This window comes from Botryllus schlosseri, chromosome 7, assembly GCF_051294905.1.
Source record: "Botryllus schlosseri isolate E-star chromosome 7, Bs_hap1, whole genome shotgun sequence".
NCBI lineage: Eukaryota > Metazoa > Chordata > Ascidiacea > Stolidobranchia > Styelidae > Botryllus > Botryllus schlosseri.
The window spans coordinates 155,828-172,121 of NC_137242.1; the positions used below are offsets into that span (position 1 = coordinate 155,828).

The 16,294-nt window shown below is 39.5% G+C and overlaps 1 protein-coding gene across 3 annotated transcripts; it reads right to left on the reverse strand.

Moving 5' to 3' along the window:
• Positions 1 to 587: 587 nt before the first annotated feature.
• On the reverse strand, positions 588 to 6,207 carry LOC145442495 (uncharacterized). Of its 3 annotated transcripts, none has more exons than XM_080320425.1 (13): positions 5,925 to 6,207; positions 5,418 to 5,535; positions 5,277 to 5,362; positions 5,031 to 5,220; positions 4,869 to 4,975; positions 4,533 to 4,567; positions 4,418 to 4,445; positions 4,288 to 4,358; positions 3,745 to 3,863; positions 3,546 to 3,690; positions 1,902 to 2,008; positions 1,494 to 1,588; positions 588 to 1,102 (listed from the first exon to the last, which is right to left on the reverse strand). In XM_080320425.1, exons 2-13 carry the CDS (start codon positions 5,512 to 5,514, stop codon positions 1,031 to 1,033), a joined length of 1,152 nt encoding a protein of 383 aa, XP_080176551.1. In that variant the 5' UTR covers positions 5,515 to 5,535; positions 5,925 to 6,207; the 3' UTR covers positions 588 to 1,030. The 3 variants fall into 3 exon arrangements, with proteins under 3 accessions (XP_080176551.1, XP_080176550.1, XP_080176549.1); XM_080320424.1 differs by having other exon boundaries at positions 6,002 to 6,206; XM_080320423.1 differs by having other exon boundaries at positions 5,942 to 6,206.
• Between the last annotated feature and the right edge of the window lie 10,087 nt (positions 6,208 to 16,294).

The window sequence follows — 16,294 nt, forward strand, 5'->3', positions numbered from 1 at the left end:
CTGACTTGGTGCAAAATCTTATACGGTAGTGCCATATATCTCAGTTTTAATGCATCGCTTGATTGGTGTTTTGTGTGTCTAATTAGGTTGGAATATCTGTTATCGAACTCGTATCAGTTTTGTGAGATGTCATTTCTGGATTTTTTGAAACTGCTACAGCAGAAATGTATCATGGGTTTTTGCAGATTCGGTAATTCTAATGTAATTTGCAAAAAAAACTAGCTATAATTCGATGATTTGGAAAAAATTGTAGCTATATAATTCTTGTCTAATTTAGAAAAAAACGGTGTAGCTATTATTCAAATCCAATTAAAAATTATATTTAGCTATATATCATCATAATTTTTAACTCATTTGAAAAAGCTGAATATTTTCTCATCTTCCAACGCTCCCCTATATAGTCATGTAGTTAACATGTGTAATGTGGTGCAATAATGTGACTAGGCAAAAGTTTTTGGGTTCATCAGATTCCATGAATGCGGTGATTGCGATGTCGGGTGGCTTTCGAAAGGTCAACAACCTTCATCCAGGCAGACCTATCCCCTCAATTCTCTAGTATCAAGCTGTCCTGTGCAATATCTTGGGTATTGAATGCATACTTGTCGCTTGATTTTCGCAAAACGTTGAAATGGACCGTAGCTCAGGTCTGTTACGGTAACAAAAACAACACAGGTACACAATGTTTCTCTTAGAGCAGTGGTTCTCAAACTGGGGGGCACGAAGCTGCGATCAACTGAAAATTTTATTCTCGCTCTATGCGATTTACCAACAATCCATAGTTATTACCCTGTGTAGACATATTTGAGAATTCTCTCATCAACGGTCATAACCTTCCATGCACCAAACTATCCTTTGGGATTGCTAGCATTCTGGTTTCATTTTGTGATATGATGATAAGCGGGAGCGCGAAATTTTTCACTATCGTAAAGGGGGGGTGTCTAAAAAGTTTGAGAACCACTGGCTTAAGAGAATAAATACAATATCACTGATTGAAAGTGAGAAAGCATTCATTGGTCTTCTACAGATTCCTTCAACACAACTGTTCCGGCGTGCCTACATCTTGAGATATAGTGACATCCGTTACACGTTCTTTGGAGGAACCCTGAAATTACAAAAAAATTTATGTTCGACTCCAATAACTTCACTTCCGCAGGTTGGAACGGAGCCAAATTTGGTGTGTAGGTTTTTTAGGCAACCTAACAATTTTATCGAATAGCCAGTAAAATTTGATTGTTAAACGATCCCAGTGTGTACCATGTATTTTTTCATTGGGTAAAACTGTGCTGAATGGCACGTCATTGGCGAAATCACTGCATGCATTGCATAAATTCAATGCAGGTCACCCTGTTTGAGTAGATTTACCGGAATGCGTTTCAAGCTTGATTTTGTAGGAGTAGGCAGATATTAGGCAGAACAGGAACAGGTCCCATTCATTTTCAACTATGACTTGAAGCAATGTCATAAGGCTCGGAGAGTAAATAAGCAGACAAGACCTGCTGATCATCCTTGTGCTTCTTCAAGTGAGCCAAGAAATTGCTTCTGTGATTGAAGCACTTGCAGCATTTTTCACACGGACCGAACAAGTCACCTAAAACAAATAAGACGCTAACTATTTTGTACATTGCCACTCAAAAAATCAACCGAACAAGTTCTTCATCTCTGATATGTAAGCATATCAAAGCCACATAGTCCACAAACTTAACATTGACCAGGCTGCCTTTCAATACGCCGCAAGACATAATTGTCAGAGGGCAGTGTGAGTGACCCGACGTTCATAGTTTACAATTGAATAATATATGGCCGACATTGAAAATTAAGATGGTAGTCAATTGTATACTGAAGCTGTGTACCTTCAAGATACTATACATAAGTTCAGTTGCCAATATATTGCCCATACTGACCACTATGCTCCCTCAGATGTCTCTTCAAGTCGCACCGATACCGGTACGATTTGCCGCAGTTTGGGCACGAATAAGGTTTCTCTTTTGTATGCGAGCGTTGATGCTCCCTGTCAGAGTACGAGATGCTACAGTTTAGAAGGAAATGGAAAAAGACTTGACTTGAGTCAATGCGCATGACTCGATACTAGAGCCCGACCGATATTGGATTTCTGAGCCGATACCGATAAGACCGATATCCAGTACCTCCACCGATAACCCCGATATATTCAGCCGATATTCAAAAGATATGGAATCTAGCTCAAGGCCCATATGTAACACCTCAGAGCATTTATTTCAACAACTTTACAGCCATTGATATGCTTGAACATGAAATAAATGATCTAGGGGCTATAAAAATATATCAAAAGCACCAATCCAGCAGTTGCAGATTACAGTTCACGAAGCACAATTTCTCGGCCCTTTCTCTCCAAGGAGTGAACTTCTGTGGTCTTCCATAAATGATGTGTTTAGTACTAAACATAGAGAGCAGTCTTTCACTTGGTACCATAGTTAGTGGCACAGCAAGAATTGGAAATCTTTCTTCATTTCGGTTCCACCGCTCCCTTGCAGGGGATCTTTCCTTCAATGGTTTCACCAAATATTGATATTAATATTGATAATCTTCTGGCAGTGCACCTGGAGCCTTCAGCACATCATTAACAAATAGCTGAAGAGAGTGTGCAAAACAACTCCACGTTTGCTTGATTTTCTTGCCCTCTATGCTCGCATATTTCCTATCATGGTGGCCCCGCAGGCCTCAGTCAGACGACTTCATACATTACTGGTATAATTAGCTCTGTTGGTACCGAACCAATGGCACTATCTTCAGAGAAATGTTTCGACGCCATGCTTTTCTCTATCATCACGAGGGTCAGTCCAGCATGATTGAAGAAGTTCCCATTTCTCTTACTGATTGAAATCTTCTGCAGACAACAGCTGCTCTCTGTCTTTGGTGATCGATTACTCCAGGGGGATTCCCACGAAGTCAGTGGGGGCATAACGGTGGTTAGTTATCTATAATATTTTTCAGATAGGCACGCCTACTGCCCGGTATGCAGTATGCACTATATGCAGCTTAGCCATTTATTTTTATAATTTACCGTCCTCACGTCTTCTATCGACTTCTCTGACTCCCTGCCACCATGTTGTGACGTCACGAAAATGACCGATGTATTTTTAACTTCAATGGCCGATACCGATATTTCTCTCCAAGCGTAATATCGACTCGATATTATCGGCGAGCCGATAATCGGTCGGGCTCTACTCGATACATTCTATATGAATTATTCAAGTTTCGTATACCACGAATAATAATTAAAAAACAGGCCCAGAAACTGTCTTCTATCTGTTTAAATAAACATGTTCACAGTGAGAATAGTGATTATATTCGGAATGGGAGGACTTCAATAGCACCCAAGAGTTTCACAGAAGATAATTGACTTGACCCGCTCGAGGGTAAATTGAAAAAGTCAAATTGACTTGTTACTCGGAACCTAGTGACTTGGTTACAAACCTGACCAATGCACCATATGTAAGAAAATGACTCGACAGCGACTCAAGACATTACAATCCTGACGCCTGCCAAGCAATGGAATCATAACTGACCTGAGTTGTGTTTTTGTGACAAATAATTTGCTACAAATATCGCATTGATGGTTGCGCACTCCGGCGTGCCACAGAAGATGTTTTCGCGAGGTTGACGGGTCCGCAAATGTCTTTCCACACAACTTACAAGCGTAAGGTCTTTCCCCTGGAGTATGGGCAATGATAATGGAATCTTTACATAGAAAACCAGGAACATTACCTGTATGAACTCTCTCGTGTATTTTAAGATTGTATGGACTCACAAACTTTCGACTGCAGACGTTGCATTCAAACAGTTTCTCTCCAGTGTGTTGACGCATGTGTGCTTCATACTTTGGCCTGTTCAATTTGTGGACATCTTTAACAATGCGAGATAACCAACTTGTACAAACTACTGGATTTTAAAAATTCGTCAAAAGAACTAGGATTAGAACTACTCTTTTCGAAACTCGCAACTAGAACTAGAACTGCTAACTTTTCAATATCTGAAACTATAACTACTCAGTACTCACTTTCTATAATTTAAAACTAGAGCTAATGGGAACTCACTTTTCAAAACTCGCAACTAGAACTAGAACTGCTAACTTTTCAATATCTGAAACTATAACTACTCACTTTCCATAATTTAAAACTAGAACTATTGGGAACTCACTTTTCAGAATGCACAACTAGAAGTAGAACTACTCAAAAAGCAGTAGTTAGTTGACTGTCAACTAGATTTGTAGTTTGTACAAATCTGGAGATAACATCACTCTTCACATACCTTGTGAAGGACTTATTGCAGTATTCGCACCGTATTCGAGACTGAGGTTTACGACCGCGTTTTCTGGCATTCTGAAATACGACTGCATATTTACAAGTTCAAAAATCGCATTATGTATCAACGAATATACCTTCTCTGAAGCATGAAGTGGTTCCTGTCTAGAAGGAGGTAAAATATGATAGCATAGTTAAGTGGGGGAATTAACTGTTTCAGGAGGTGTCAATAAAAATTTGTTTCGTGTTCACCTGTCCGTTTCATCTTGGTAGACTTCAATCATCATCTGGAAAAGTGAATCAATGAGATCAAGTGGATTTGAATGGATTCAATGCAGAGCTGAACAACTAGAAAATGTTCATCTTTTCCAAAATAGATTAGAATTCTTGCAAGACAGTTTTTCAAACTGGATTGAATTAGAATTACTGAATTCGCAAAAACTTGGAAATTGAATTAAATTTCGAATTGGAAAGTAATATGAAAAAAATCAGGTTCCGTTCATATCAAATAAGATTTCATTCTGTAGATTTTCAGGAAAAGCAGTAGAGCAAGTAGAATTATCTAAGTATGCCTCAATGTAAACATACCTTTGCGGTCGATGTTGATTGCTGAGAATTCTCCGGAATTTCCACATTTGAAGTATCGGGTTTTGTGTCGACGTGGCATTCAACCGACTTGACTGCACGCATTTCAGCTGAGCAAAAACTTTCTCACAGCTCATTACAATATTTTATGGAGATGCAAAATACCAAGTTGGGTTTGGCTTTTTTTGACTTTCGTGCAGTAGTCAATGACATCTTGTACTTGAAGAAGCTGGGCTGTCAATTGTAATTGGTCAACGTTACTTTTTGTGACTCCGAGCTTTGAAGTGTAGATGAACTCTATGATGGATGCGAAGTACGTGGGATCGATTCCATCTAGATTTATACTCGGCATCGACTGTGAAAAAAAATATGTTCACTATCGCATACGATTGAGAAATCTATCGATATCACCTGGTACCCATTAATATTCCGCAGCACAGAAGAGAACAGGGCACTGTGAGCTGCCAACAACGACTTGTGCAGGAAAAAACTACGGTCTGCGAAATATCACTGTTATATTTAGGGTTTTCTCTTTATGAGCTGGATTTTTACCTCCTGCAGTCACGGTGACGTCTGTGAACGTAGCTGAAAGACGCTGATCATTCAATTTCTCCAAAGTTTTGGTCGCATGATCATGGATGGTGATCATTTTCAGCCTTTAGGTTCTATGCTGAAAATAATAAGCGGATGTATGATAGCATATAGGGTTGTCGCTGTGTTGTAAGGCAAGCAATAGCGAAGATGTATCGTCTTTATTATTGACAACAATTATAATACCTTTGCATGACAAATCTCATATGATTTTATGGTGCCTTCTTTGGAAAGCATTTACTTGGGATATTCTAGGTCTGGTATAAGCGTATAATGAAACAATGTAGCAGACGCTAATGTTTTCATCATCTCAACACACAAGACAATTTTCAATGAACAGATAGGATTTTATAACGACCAACATCCACCATACCGCGCCTGACACTGACATACTACACTGGTTATTATTTTATTTGAGTAGCCTAATAAAGCAGTAACATTGATTATGTTCATGATCTGTTTCTTTACACTTTTTGATTCTTTACCATGAATGGGTTCTTTGTCAGATTTTTTCTGGGCTTCTCGTCTCCGTACACCAAACTCACCGGTTAGCAATCTTTAGCATGCAGCCATGCACGAATCTGGAGTCTGGAATATTGTTGTTGTTGTTGTCAGTTGCCACCAAGTGTCTAGTAACGAGTACCGTGAATGGACTGGACACGTAACAGGGCATTCCACTTCTCCTAATCTTATTCATATAGCTCAGTGCTCATTCTGAAAGCCTAGACCAGTGTTTCCCAAACTTTTTTGAGCTACCGCCCCCCTGAACCACGAATAAAGTGCCTGCGCCCCCGACACCCCCCCCCACCACGCCTAATAAATCATAAAACGGAAGTTGTTCTGCATTTAATAAAGCTAATAATAAGACGGATGAAGCTGGTGTATCATTTTCATCATCCTCGTCATATTGGATTTGAGTTTTAATAAGAACAATTTAATTCTAAAATCTCCAGTGTCCACTTCTCGTACTGCCAAAGTCGGTTTCAGCTGTGAGTCAGAAACTTTGTCAGGGCGCTGAAAAGACTTTCTATCAAATATGAGCGGGGAAGGGCAACGACGAACGAGTCAACCCGACTCCAGTGAGAGTATTTCCATTTGACTTAATTGTGTATCCACTATCCAGAACGATTGATTCGAGATACGTAACTTTGGGTTGAACTCAAAATTGTTCTAGACACAAATGTAATCAGCTCCTCAGTCATTTCATGCTCGGAATCTTCACAAAATGGATTGGTTATCCCGTGAGGAATTTCTAATTGGAATAGCCTATATCCTGGAATCAAATCAGCATATCCATCGTGCAATTTCAGAGATTATTGATTTATGTTTCTTCATCAAAATTGGGTATTCGAGCTGGACCGGTCGCTCATGCATGATTGAGAATCAGAACAGTTCGGGTGACGAAAAATGTCGGTGAAGTATCACGGGCTTATCATCAATGTTCCCTCTAGATTTTCACGAGTCTGCGCGCACTCACCAAATCACTGCGCGGTCCCTTGGACAACAGTGCGTAACGACTAAAAAAAGGTCATCACTTTGGATTTTTTGTGCGCAGATTAGATTTTCTGTGCGCAGACCGAGTCAGCACTGCGCACGTGCGCAGCTTAGAGGGAACATTGCTTATCACTGAATCCGGATAGTGCCATATTCACCTTTATCATAGGCGGTTATGTTACCATACGTCCTCCTTTAGAAGGATTTGTCCTCTTTTTTCAGGTTTTTGAAAATGTCCTCCGAGGACGCCTAAATGTCCTATCCACTGTTGAAACCTTGATTGGAGGTATCGCAGCTAGGGCTGGGCAAAATCGAGAACCTGAGTGATTCGACTCTGAATCACATATAGGCTTCGAGTCGAGTAATCGAGTATCACCCATTATTACGTCATAACAGAATGTAATACGCCAAAGTTCAAATACTTACCGTTTATGCCACTACAAAGAATATACTGCCTGTTAACCGTCACATAGATGATACTTTGATATTTTTTCGACCATACCGATTTCATTCCACTTTGTGACAATGTTGTGGGATAATCATGACTTCGGAATTGTGCCACGTCCAGTAATCTTCGTAGCTTGTACTATATGTTCTGTATGCTTCGATACCGCCAATCAAGGTTTCAAGGCTTCAATAGTGAAATTTAGTATCGAAAACGACAATTCTCATTGATAACTTAACTTTCAGTGGCAAGAAGCGTACAATTTCAGTACTCAAAAAAATCCTATTTTACTACTCGACTCGAATCATCAAAATTAATACTCGATTCAGATTCGAGTACTCGAATCATTGTATATTAGGGCTCTTAAAAATGACTTTTTTTCTCAAATCGTACTGGCTACATGATAAAATTGTTAGGTTACCTAATTTAAGCCTACACACAAAATCTGGTTCAATTCCAGCCAGTTCCCGCTTTGCTACAGGAGAAGAAAGTTTCTATTTATTTTATAAAAATAAATAATAAAAAAATTTGAAAATTTTCTGTTCACTCCATGAAAGTGTTAGGCTGTCTATACAAACGATGCTCACCAAATTTGGTTCAATTCCAACCAGTGGAAGCGAAGTTATTGCCGTCGAAAAATTTTGATTTGTATAAAATAGTATTTACGGTGACCGATTCTTTGTTTATTTATTAAAATTGTGCTCAGCGTAAATACTATTTTATTCAAATCAAAATTTTTCGACGGCAATAACTCCGCTTCCTTGATTATAAAATTGCTGATAAACCAATGATGATGATGATAATTCTAGGATTATCCACCGATCAAGGATAATCCGAGAATTATCAATGAAAAATTCAAATAAATCCGCTTCTACTAGTTGGAATTGAGTCAAATTTGTTTTGCATCGTTTTTGAAGACAACTCAACAATTTGTTTTTTTTTTCCTGTCAAATAAATAAAAAAAATTTATTGGATATGCGGAGCCATATACTTGTTAGAATACTCATGACGTGTATGCAAATGTACGGACCATATGTATGTCTATCATGAGCCAGTGTATATGCCGCAAAATGCATCATCCAGTATGCATTGTGCAAGCCTCCTTTTTTGCATCGTCTAGGCCAGGTGGGTGTCTGATTTCGAAGACCACCACAAGTCGTTTCAGCATCTTCCTATCTTTTCATTGTATCGCAGTCTTATGGTGTGTTGAAATGATAAAATTGCTGATAATATATTGAATGACAATATAAACGTCCTATTCATATCCTATTCTAATGAACTGACACACATCACATTGATTTTCATTGCTCCATTTCATGATCTGACTGAGAACCCTAACCATAAGCAATTACCCGTAGTCACGAAAAGCCTAAGCATAATGGGCAACAACACAGTGGTTACCGTATTTGGAGCAGTAGTTCAAACAATAACTAGAAACCAACACAACAGAAATATCCAACGAGTCATATCCCTCCCATATCATGATTTTCTATTGTCACAACACAGTAACATACATCTTTCTATACTTTGAGTAGAAATTTGAGCAGTGGGCCACGGCTATAAAGAGCTTACGAACCCCTGGTCGAGACATTGTACTCGATACTCGTAATCGAATGCGCATTGTTTGATGATCATGTGGATCATATTGAATCGGTGAGCATCAGACACACGACTACATATGTTGTGTATTGCAGATTTCAATCATAATAGCAGGGGTCTGCAGTTTGCCTTACTTCTTGCCTATGCTGCACACAATACGGTTACATCATAAAACACAGACTCAACATGGTTCACAAGTCCATATACATTCAACTCCAGACTTCTTCCTCGACCCGAGTACTCAAAATGTTGGCATAAAAAATCCTATCTCCACTTTCGAACATTGCATGCATCTAAGTTCGTACAGTTTTCATGATGACAAGATATTGCGTTGATCTTTTTTGAATGCTTGTTTGCACAATAGCGCAAGAGTATGGGTGTCATAAAATTGGGTGGTTCGTTTTGGGTGTTAGGATCCAAGATTGTACAATTACATTCAGAATTGAATTATATATTGATATTGAAATATACCCGAATATTTTCGGCTGACACTTGTCAGGGGTAATTGTCAGCAAATAGTAGAGAATTGCAAAGAACAGCGTATATCAACAATCGTATTGCCATATTCGAGTTTATTACAATATGAATGTATCATCCAATTGTATATCGAAGTTCTGTACTTCTAAAAGTCTTCATTTACTTTTACATTCAAATATTTACACTTACAGGCTTTGAATGAAACATGTTTTATCGTATCCTTAGTTCGAGCAGTTAGTTGTATTGCAACATCACCAAAACCCACCATTACATTTTACACCCATACATGACACTGACAGCAATAATTCACTTAAATACTTCTAATAAGCAGTGCGAGTTTATAAATAATCTCCATTGCACACTCCATCAAATTTAGTTCCGTCACACACATCACTATTCAATCAAGTAAAAAAGAAAGGAACCCGCCGATCCGGTGCCAGACTGCATCATACATCTTCCAACATCGAACTCGGATCATTTCTGCTTCTTTTTGCCAGATTTTGTCCCGGAGGTTTTGGTTTCTTGAGCACTAGCATCCTCTGAATTTGGTTTTTGCCAGTTCACAGGATTCCGGCGATACATCGGCCAAGGAGGAATGGTTATCAAACAGCCCAGCAAGCACCCGGCGCCCAAAACATACATCGTGTAACTCAATTGTTGAAAGACATAGCCCACAATGAAGCCGATCACTCCGAACGTGACTGCGAATACCTGAAAGATTTGCTCTGACCGCTTCTGGCCTTGGTAATCCATGTGGGTTGGTATGCTGTCGAACATTCCCATTGTAAGATCGTTGATTTCAGTCTTAACCTGAGCACAAAAACACTATTTCAGTTTGACAGCAAGCCGGAAAACTGTGACGAGTCATTCTTATGCGATGGACCGTGACTTTTGACGCCTACCACTGAGTTGCCGCTTGGTGTGCGTCGTCTATTTCGTTGTTGCATATAATATTATTATGTATTACGAAGTCTGGGTGCATGTAAAAATCATTTTATGATATGCCAAACAAGAACCATGATTATTATCACAATTATCACAGAAATAGGTTGCGTTTATTGTTGATGATTCTATTCTAAACATAAAAGTTATGCGTAAACTAGAAATTACCACTTTTTTATAATCAGTTCGACTACGGTCACTGCTCCGAAAATTTAAATGACTGCTTTACCTCGGTATTAAAAGTGTGTAATTACAACACACGCGCGTCCACGTCGTCCAACTACCATATAGTCAACGTTAGGCTTACCATATTTTGGAAATCTAAAAAGAGGACACTTTTTCAGAAATTTGAGACTTGCAAAACCGGAAAAAAAAGGTCATCTTCTGCCCAGAGCTAAGATCACCATTTTTCACTCCGAAATACCCGCCGGAGCGTCACTTCTGGGCTTATTTACGGCATATCACTCGCAATTTGATCTAAATCTGACCTAAATTTTCAAAAAAAAGTACAAATCTCAAAAAAGAGGACGAAAGGGCGTCCTCCGAGGATACTTTCGAAAAAGTCAAAAAGGACGACAAATCCTCTTAAAAGAGGACGTATGGTAACCCTAGTCAACGTGAAAGATCATCGCTCTATCAAATATTATATGCCGGACCTGCAGTGTGGAGCAGCATCTCGCCGGCTATCCGACAGTCGTCGAGCATATCCATTGTCGACATTCAAGTCGAAATACAAACCATCTCTACTAAATCAATAACAGTCAGCCCTCAAGTTTTCCGGAACACGACCTAACATATCGATCTCGCCTTCCTATACATTACACCTCTTTCTGTCACCCGTCCTTTTACATTGTCTTCTTTTACTTTCATTCGGTGTGCAATGTGCATGCCTCATTTTTACATCGGCTCGCCCAGGGCCGGCCAACCCGTGGCCCGCGAGAAGGTTTTGAGTGGCCCGCGTGGTAATTTTAGAAATTAGTAATATTACCAAAAATGGATTGCCCAGATTGTGAACTTGCAACCAAAAATTTGATTAGTCAGGTTGCAACCTTTTGGATGTGACGACGCATGACAGATCCATGGGCCAGTCAAATTTTGGTAGACCTTCGTACATTACAATGAAGCAGAATATTCTGCGGTATATTTATCTAAAGTAAATTGATTTTCACGCTCCACGCAATATGTTGTCACTCGATTTCTTGCTTTTAATATTGCTACCAGAGGTGGTCAGTAACGAAGTACTTCTACTTTTTGGAAGTACTCAAGTAGTTTTCCTTAAAAGTCAAGTAAAGCCAAGAATTTTTGTTTCGCTTCGCGCACAGTAGTTATGGAGAGATAAATATGTTTTCACGAAAGTATCAGTGAATATGATTTGAGTACCGGATTGCTTGGTTCCGCTCACACCGCATTGTCGCGCTTATCAAATATTTCATCACAGTAAATATGGCCCACCACATTCCGTTTGACACTATACCCTTTCAGACATGGGGTGATTACTTCACGAATGTAATCGATTGCGATTACGATTACTTGTGAATCCCGCGATTACGATTACGATTACAGCAAAATCAGGAAGTAGTCGATTACGATTACGATTACATTTCTAAAGTAATCACGATTACTCACGATTACATTTGTTTTGCTTCTTAGAACTAATTTCAGAAGAGATATTGGAAGACAATATAAGGCTTGCGATGAAAAGGTCTACTGAGATAACAACTTTCCTTATAAATCATACGTTATTTGCTTGTTACGTCATAATGCACCCATTGCTTAACTCTATACAGGACTATTCGTCGCACCCAACGATTTGCATTCTGGCCAGGTCTGTAGCTGCCACACCCAAAACTCCCCAATAGGACCAGGAGCGAGCTCTAAGAGGACTCAAGAGTATCTCGTGTATCAACATAAATTATTATAGAGTATTTTCAAGAGAGTTTATTAACTTGGAAATTTTCTTCGAGCTTCGGGATTTAATGTCTCTGAATAGCTCGATTTTGAAATGCATACTTCTCCCCCTCAAGAAAAAAAGCATGCATAATTTATAGGAATAGGCATTTCGGTGGCGGTCATTACCCCGCCACGACTCACCAAAAGACGTATGCAATTTCGGCCAACATGCAACTCCACAAAGTGTGCTACCAAAGAATGACCTTGGCCATAACTTTGCGTATGTGGCCATTGTCAGTAGCCGCGCTCTGCGGGCGTGACGAATAGTCCGGTCCTTCCAATCTGAGCCCCTACAATGCAAATGCCACCCGGGGCACTCACAGAGGAATGGAGACATGACAATTTGTGTGTGCGTCTCACGAAAGTTTTTCTTTTAGTCTGCTACGTTTGAGCGACTACAGTATCTTTTGAATATATAAAAGACGAAAGGTCACGAATTAACAACATACAATAAAGTATACTTATAACAACATACCAGATGCTATAATTATGAATTACGTGCCCCCAGCTCTACCGGTAAATCTGAACGAAAAGCAATATAATGCAATTACCAATATTATTGACGAAATTCAGTCATCAACTTGAAAACTGACCAGTACCCTATGGGGCCCCAATACCCAGGGTTGTAATGACTCGAGTCATGACTCGACTCGAGTGGCGATTTTTTTGGTGACTAGACTTGACTCGAGTCATTTTTTCAAATGCGTTAATTGACTCGACTCGAGTCAATTTTTGTATTGACTCGACTTCTACTCGAGTCATTTTGCATGACTCGGAACCAAGTCATATGACTTGAGACTAGAACGCGGCCAAGACAGACATTCCATGTAACTTCGAAGAATAGTAAAGTTACCACATTATTTGTATTTCGTCTATCAGTCCTGATACTTGGAAATAGGGCCGTAAACTGTGAAAACTGATGACAATTACTATATTATGAATACGAGCCATTCTATATCACTCGAGCAGAGTTGAAAAAAGTGGGTCGAACCGGATTGATCTGAAAACTGATCTGTGAACATAACGACTTGGACTCGTACTCGAGTCAAACACTATGACTCGGACTCCACCCTATACTAGCTGACTTGGACTCGAACTTGACTCGGGGGTGAATTGAAAATGACTCGAATTGACTCGAGTCAAAACTATAAAAGTGCGATTGACTTGTGACTCGGAACATTGTGATTTGGTTACAACCCTACCAATACCAACGTTTGAAGTGGGGGACGAATTGCTGTTTTGGTCCTGATTGTACCTACAGCCCACGCTAACGTGTTGTATGAGCGGATGGCTATATGGCGACAGGTATAAATGTCGAGTGAAGAATTGGGAAATAACGATTGGCGCCCGTTTCAGGTAGAGTCATATGAGAATAAGATAGAGTGCGAACTTAAAATTCTACCTTCCACTTAACACAGATACTGCAAGCCGCCGTTACGAGAAATGGCAAATAACGGCTCGGTTATGATATATATCAGCAGCTGTTGATTTTAACCATCGTAATGGTTTATTTGACGAGTACAAAATTTCAGATCTTTGTCCGGTGTCCGTACAATACATACTTATACTACATAGATTGGGCTACTGCTCGCCAAGCAGCAACGGTCAAAGTGCGTTTAACTAAGCATAACCAAACATCAATACATAAGTTTTTATTTGAAACTAGGCAGAGTGGTGATTATTATCTTGCTGCGAGGTTGTGGCGTCTCGAGTGTATTGATAACTAGATATACAGCATGGCTTACACTGTTCTAACAATCACACCACAATGTACATCGAATATATATTTACTACGTGTGGATACTTCTTACGCAAGGACAGGCAAAGCTAATACTTCTGACGTAATAATGAGCAGTGGCGTTTGAGAATCAACCGTTTGCGCTATCAATAACCCGGTATAATATCACTTCCTTGTTAACGAATGTTTGGTAATGCCATATTCATTGTACAAATAAAAAGTAATCGTTCTTTCACGAAGAAATCGATTAGATATGTGAAGTAGTCGATTACGATAACGATTACTTTGGATTTTTTTCGAATGTAATCGATTGCGATTACGATTACTTGAAAATGATGTAATCGTCGTAATCGATTACGATTAGCCTACTAATCGCGATTACCCCATGTCTGTACCCTTTTGCAATCTAGCAATTACCTATCATATCGTAATCTAGCAGCCCATTACGTGCCTTGCTAAACTGGAAAATCCAGTCCTTTGGAACGTTACACCTGTTTTAGCAGATCACCTTCGAAGCTTTATGGACGAATAAAGACATGAAATGTATTTTCCGCTTATTTAGAAGTGTTATTTGTATTTCACTTTCAATTGCGAGTATCATCTTTGAGTTATAATTACTTTCAGTTCTTTTGTCCGCAGAACATACATGTGGAAGCATAAAGCAAATGTAGTAAAGCCTCTATTTTCCGAAAATAATGCTACACCAAACATAACTTTTACGATCCACAATATTTTTATTAACGTATACTAATCGTGCAAAGTGATGAAACCGTGTCCGATACAACTTCTACGTATTGCTCTTCGCCTAAAGTTGGGGCCTTAGAATATGGGACAGGGCGCCATGCCATGATATTCTCTAAAACGGCGTCCTCTAGTAAACAATGGGTTGTATCGCATTTTCATATCAATACTATAATTGGCTTCCCATGATACAAAAGAATGCTTTTCTGTCGGAAATTGATACCTCCTGGGATTCGTAAATACAAATAAAGCTCTTCGCACCTTCGGCATAACTCAATTTGCAACTTTTGACAGTCCATGCGAACGAATTAAGACTGTTTTCAAAACTACTTACTTACTTGAGTAGATTTAAAGTCAGTCAATTCTACTTCTACTTCAAGTAGTTTTCGGTGCCTTGTTGAAAAAGTGCTTCTACTTGTACTTGAGTAGATTTTTTCGTCGCTACTTCTACTTCTACTTGAGTAGCTTTCTTGACTACTTTGACCACCTCTGATTGCTACCCCCTCCTGAAAATGGAAGAACGCCTAATGTACCATATTAAGTCTATAATTATGATCGCAATTACGAGAGAAAATATCACCAACATGCGACCTTGCTTTTGCGCTCGCAGAAAGACCGAAACATAGGCATAAAATGATTGACTTATATGTTGGCCAAAGCTTGCGATATCGATATGTCCAGGCGTCGAATAGTCCAGTTCTTGCAAGCTGAGCCCAGCAATATACCGCAGACTCGCAATATACTCAAGTAGCAATATTAACCTATGAAATTTTCGCGCCTCGCGCGGCTAGTGGCCCGCGGGATAGTTCGTCAATGAAATGTGGCCCCTTGGCCGAAAAGGTTGGCCACCCCTGGACTAGCCCAAGTGGGTGTTTGATTTCGAAGACAATCTTTCATTGTATCGCAGTCTTGTGGTGTATTGAAATTATTAACGATGAATTGAATTCTCTCAGAAACACAAGAATGCGGTGCTGCCAATGAAAATATAGGTTCGCTACTGCAAAAACTTGAACGGCAGGTTCTCCGCATGAATGCCAGTGCTAGAATAAGCTTGCGACCAACAAATCGCGAATCAGAAGAATCGGTGATGCGAGATACGGGGAAGCTAGAAATTGCCAATTTTATGGACCATTGCGGCCACTGCCCAGAAAAAATTCGCCGACTCCATCATCATACGTCTAGCACAAATTAAATGCTGGGCCACTTCCTTGTCCTGTTATCTTGTGTTACTTTTTATTCAGAGTGTATGCCTCTTGATCGCATGTTCTGGGTCGAGGTAGATGCCTCCCGATGGACTACTCCAAGTCGTTTTTAACGCTATCGCAACTTTGTGGCGTTTTCAATTGAAAAGTAATTCAGTCAACGAATGACTTTCATCAACTCAAGATTCAAGAATGGTCTACCGTTGTAACATAATCACAGTGTGTGCTTCACAAATAGAATGTTAATCAG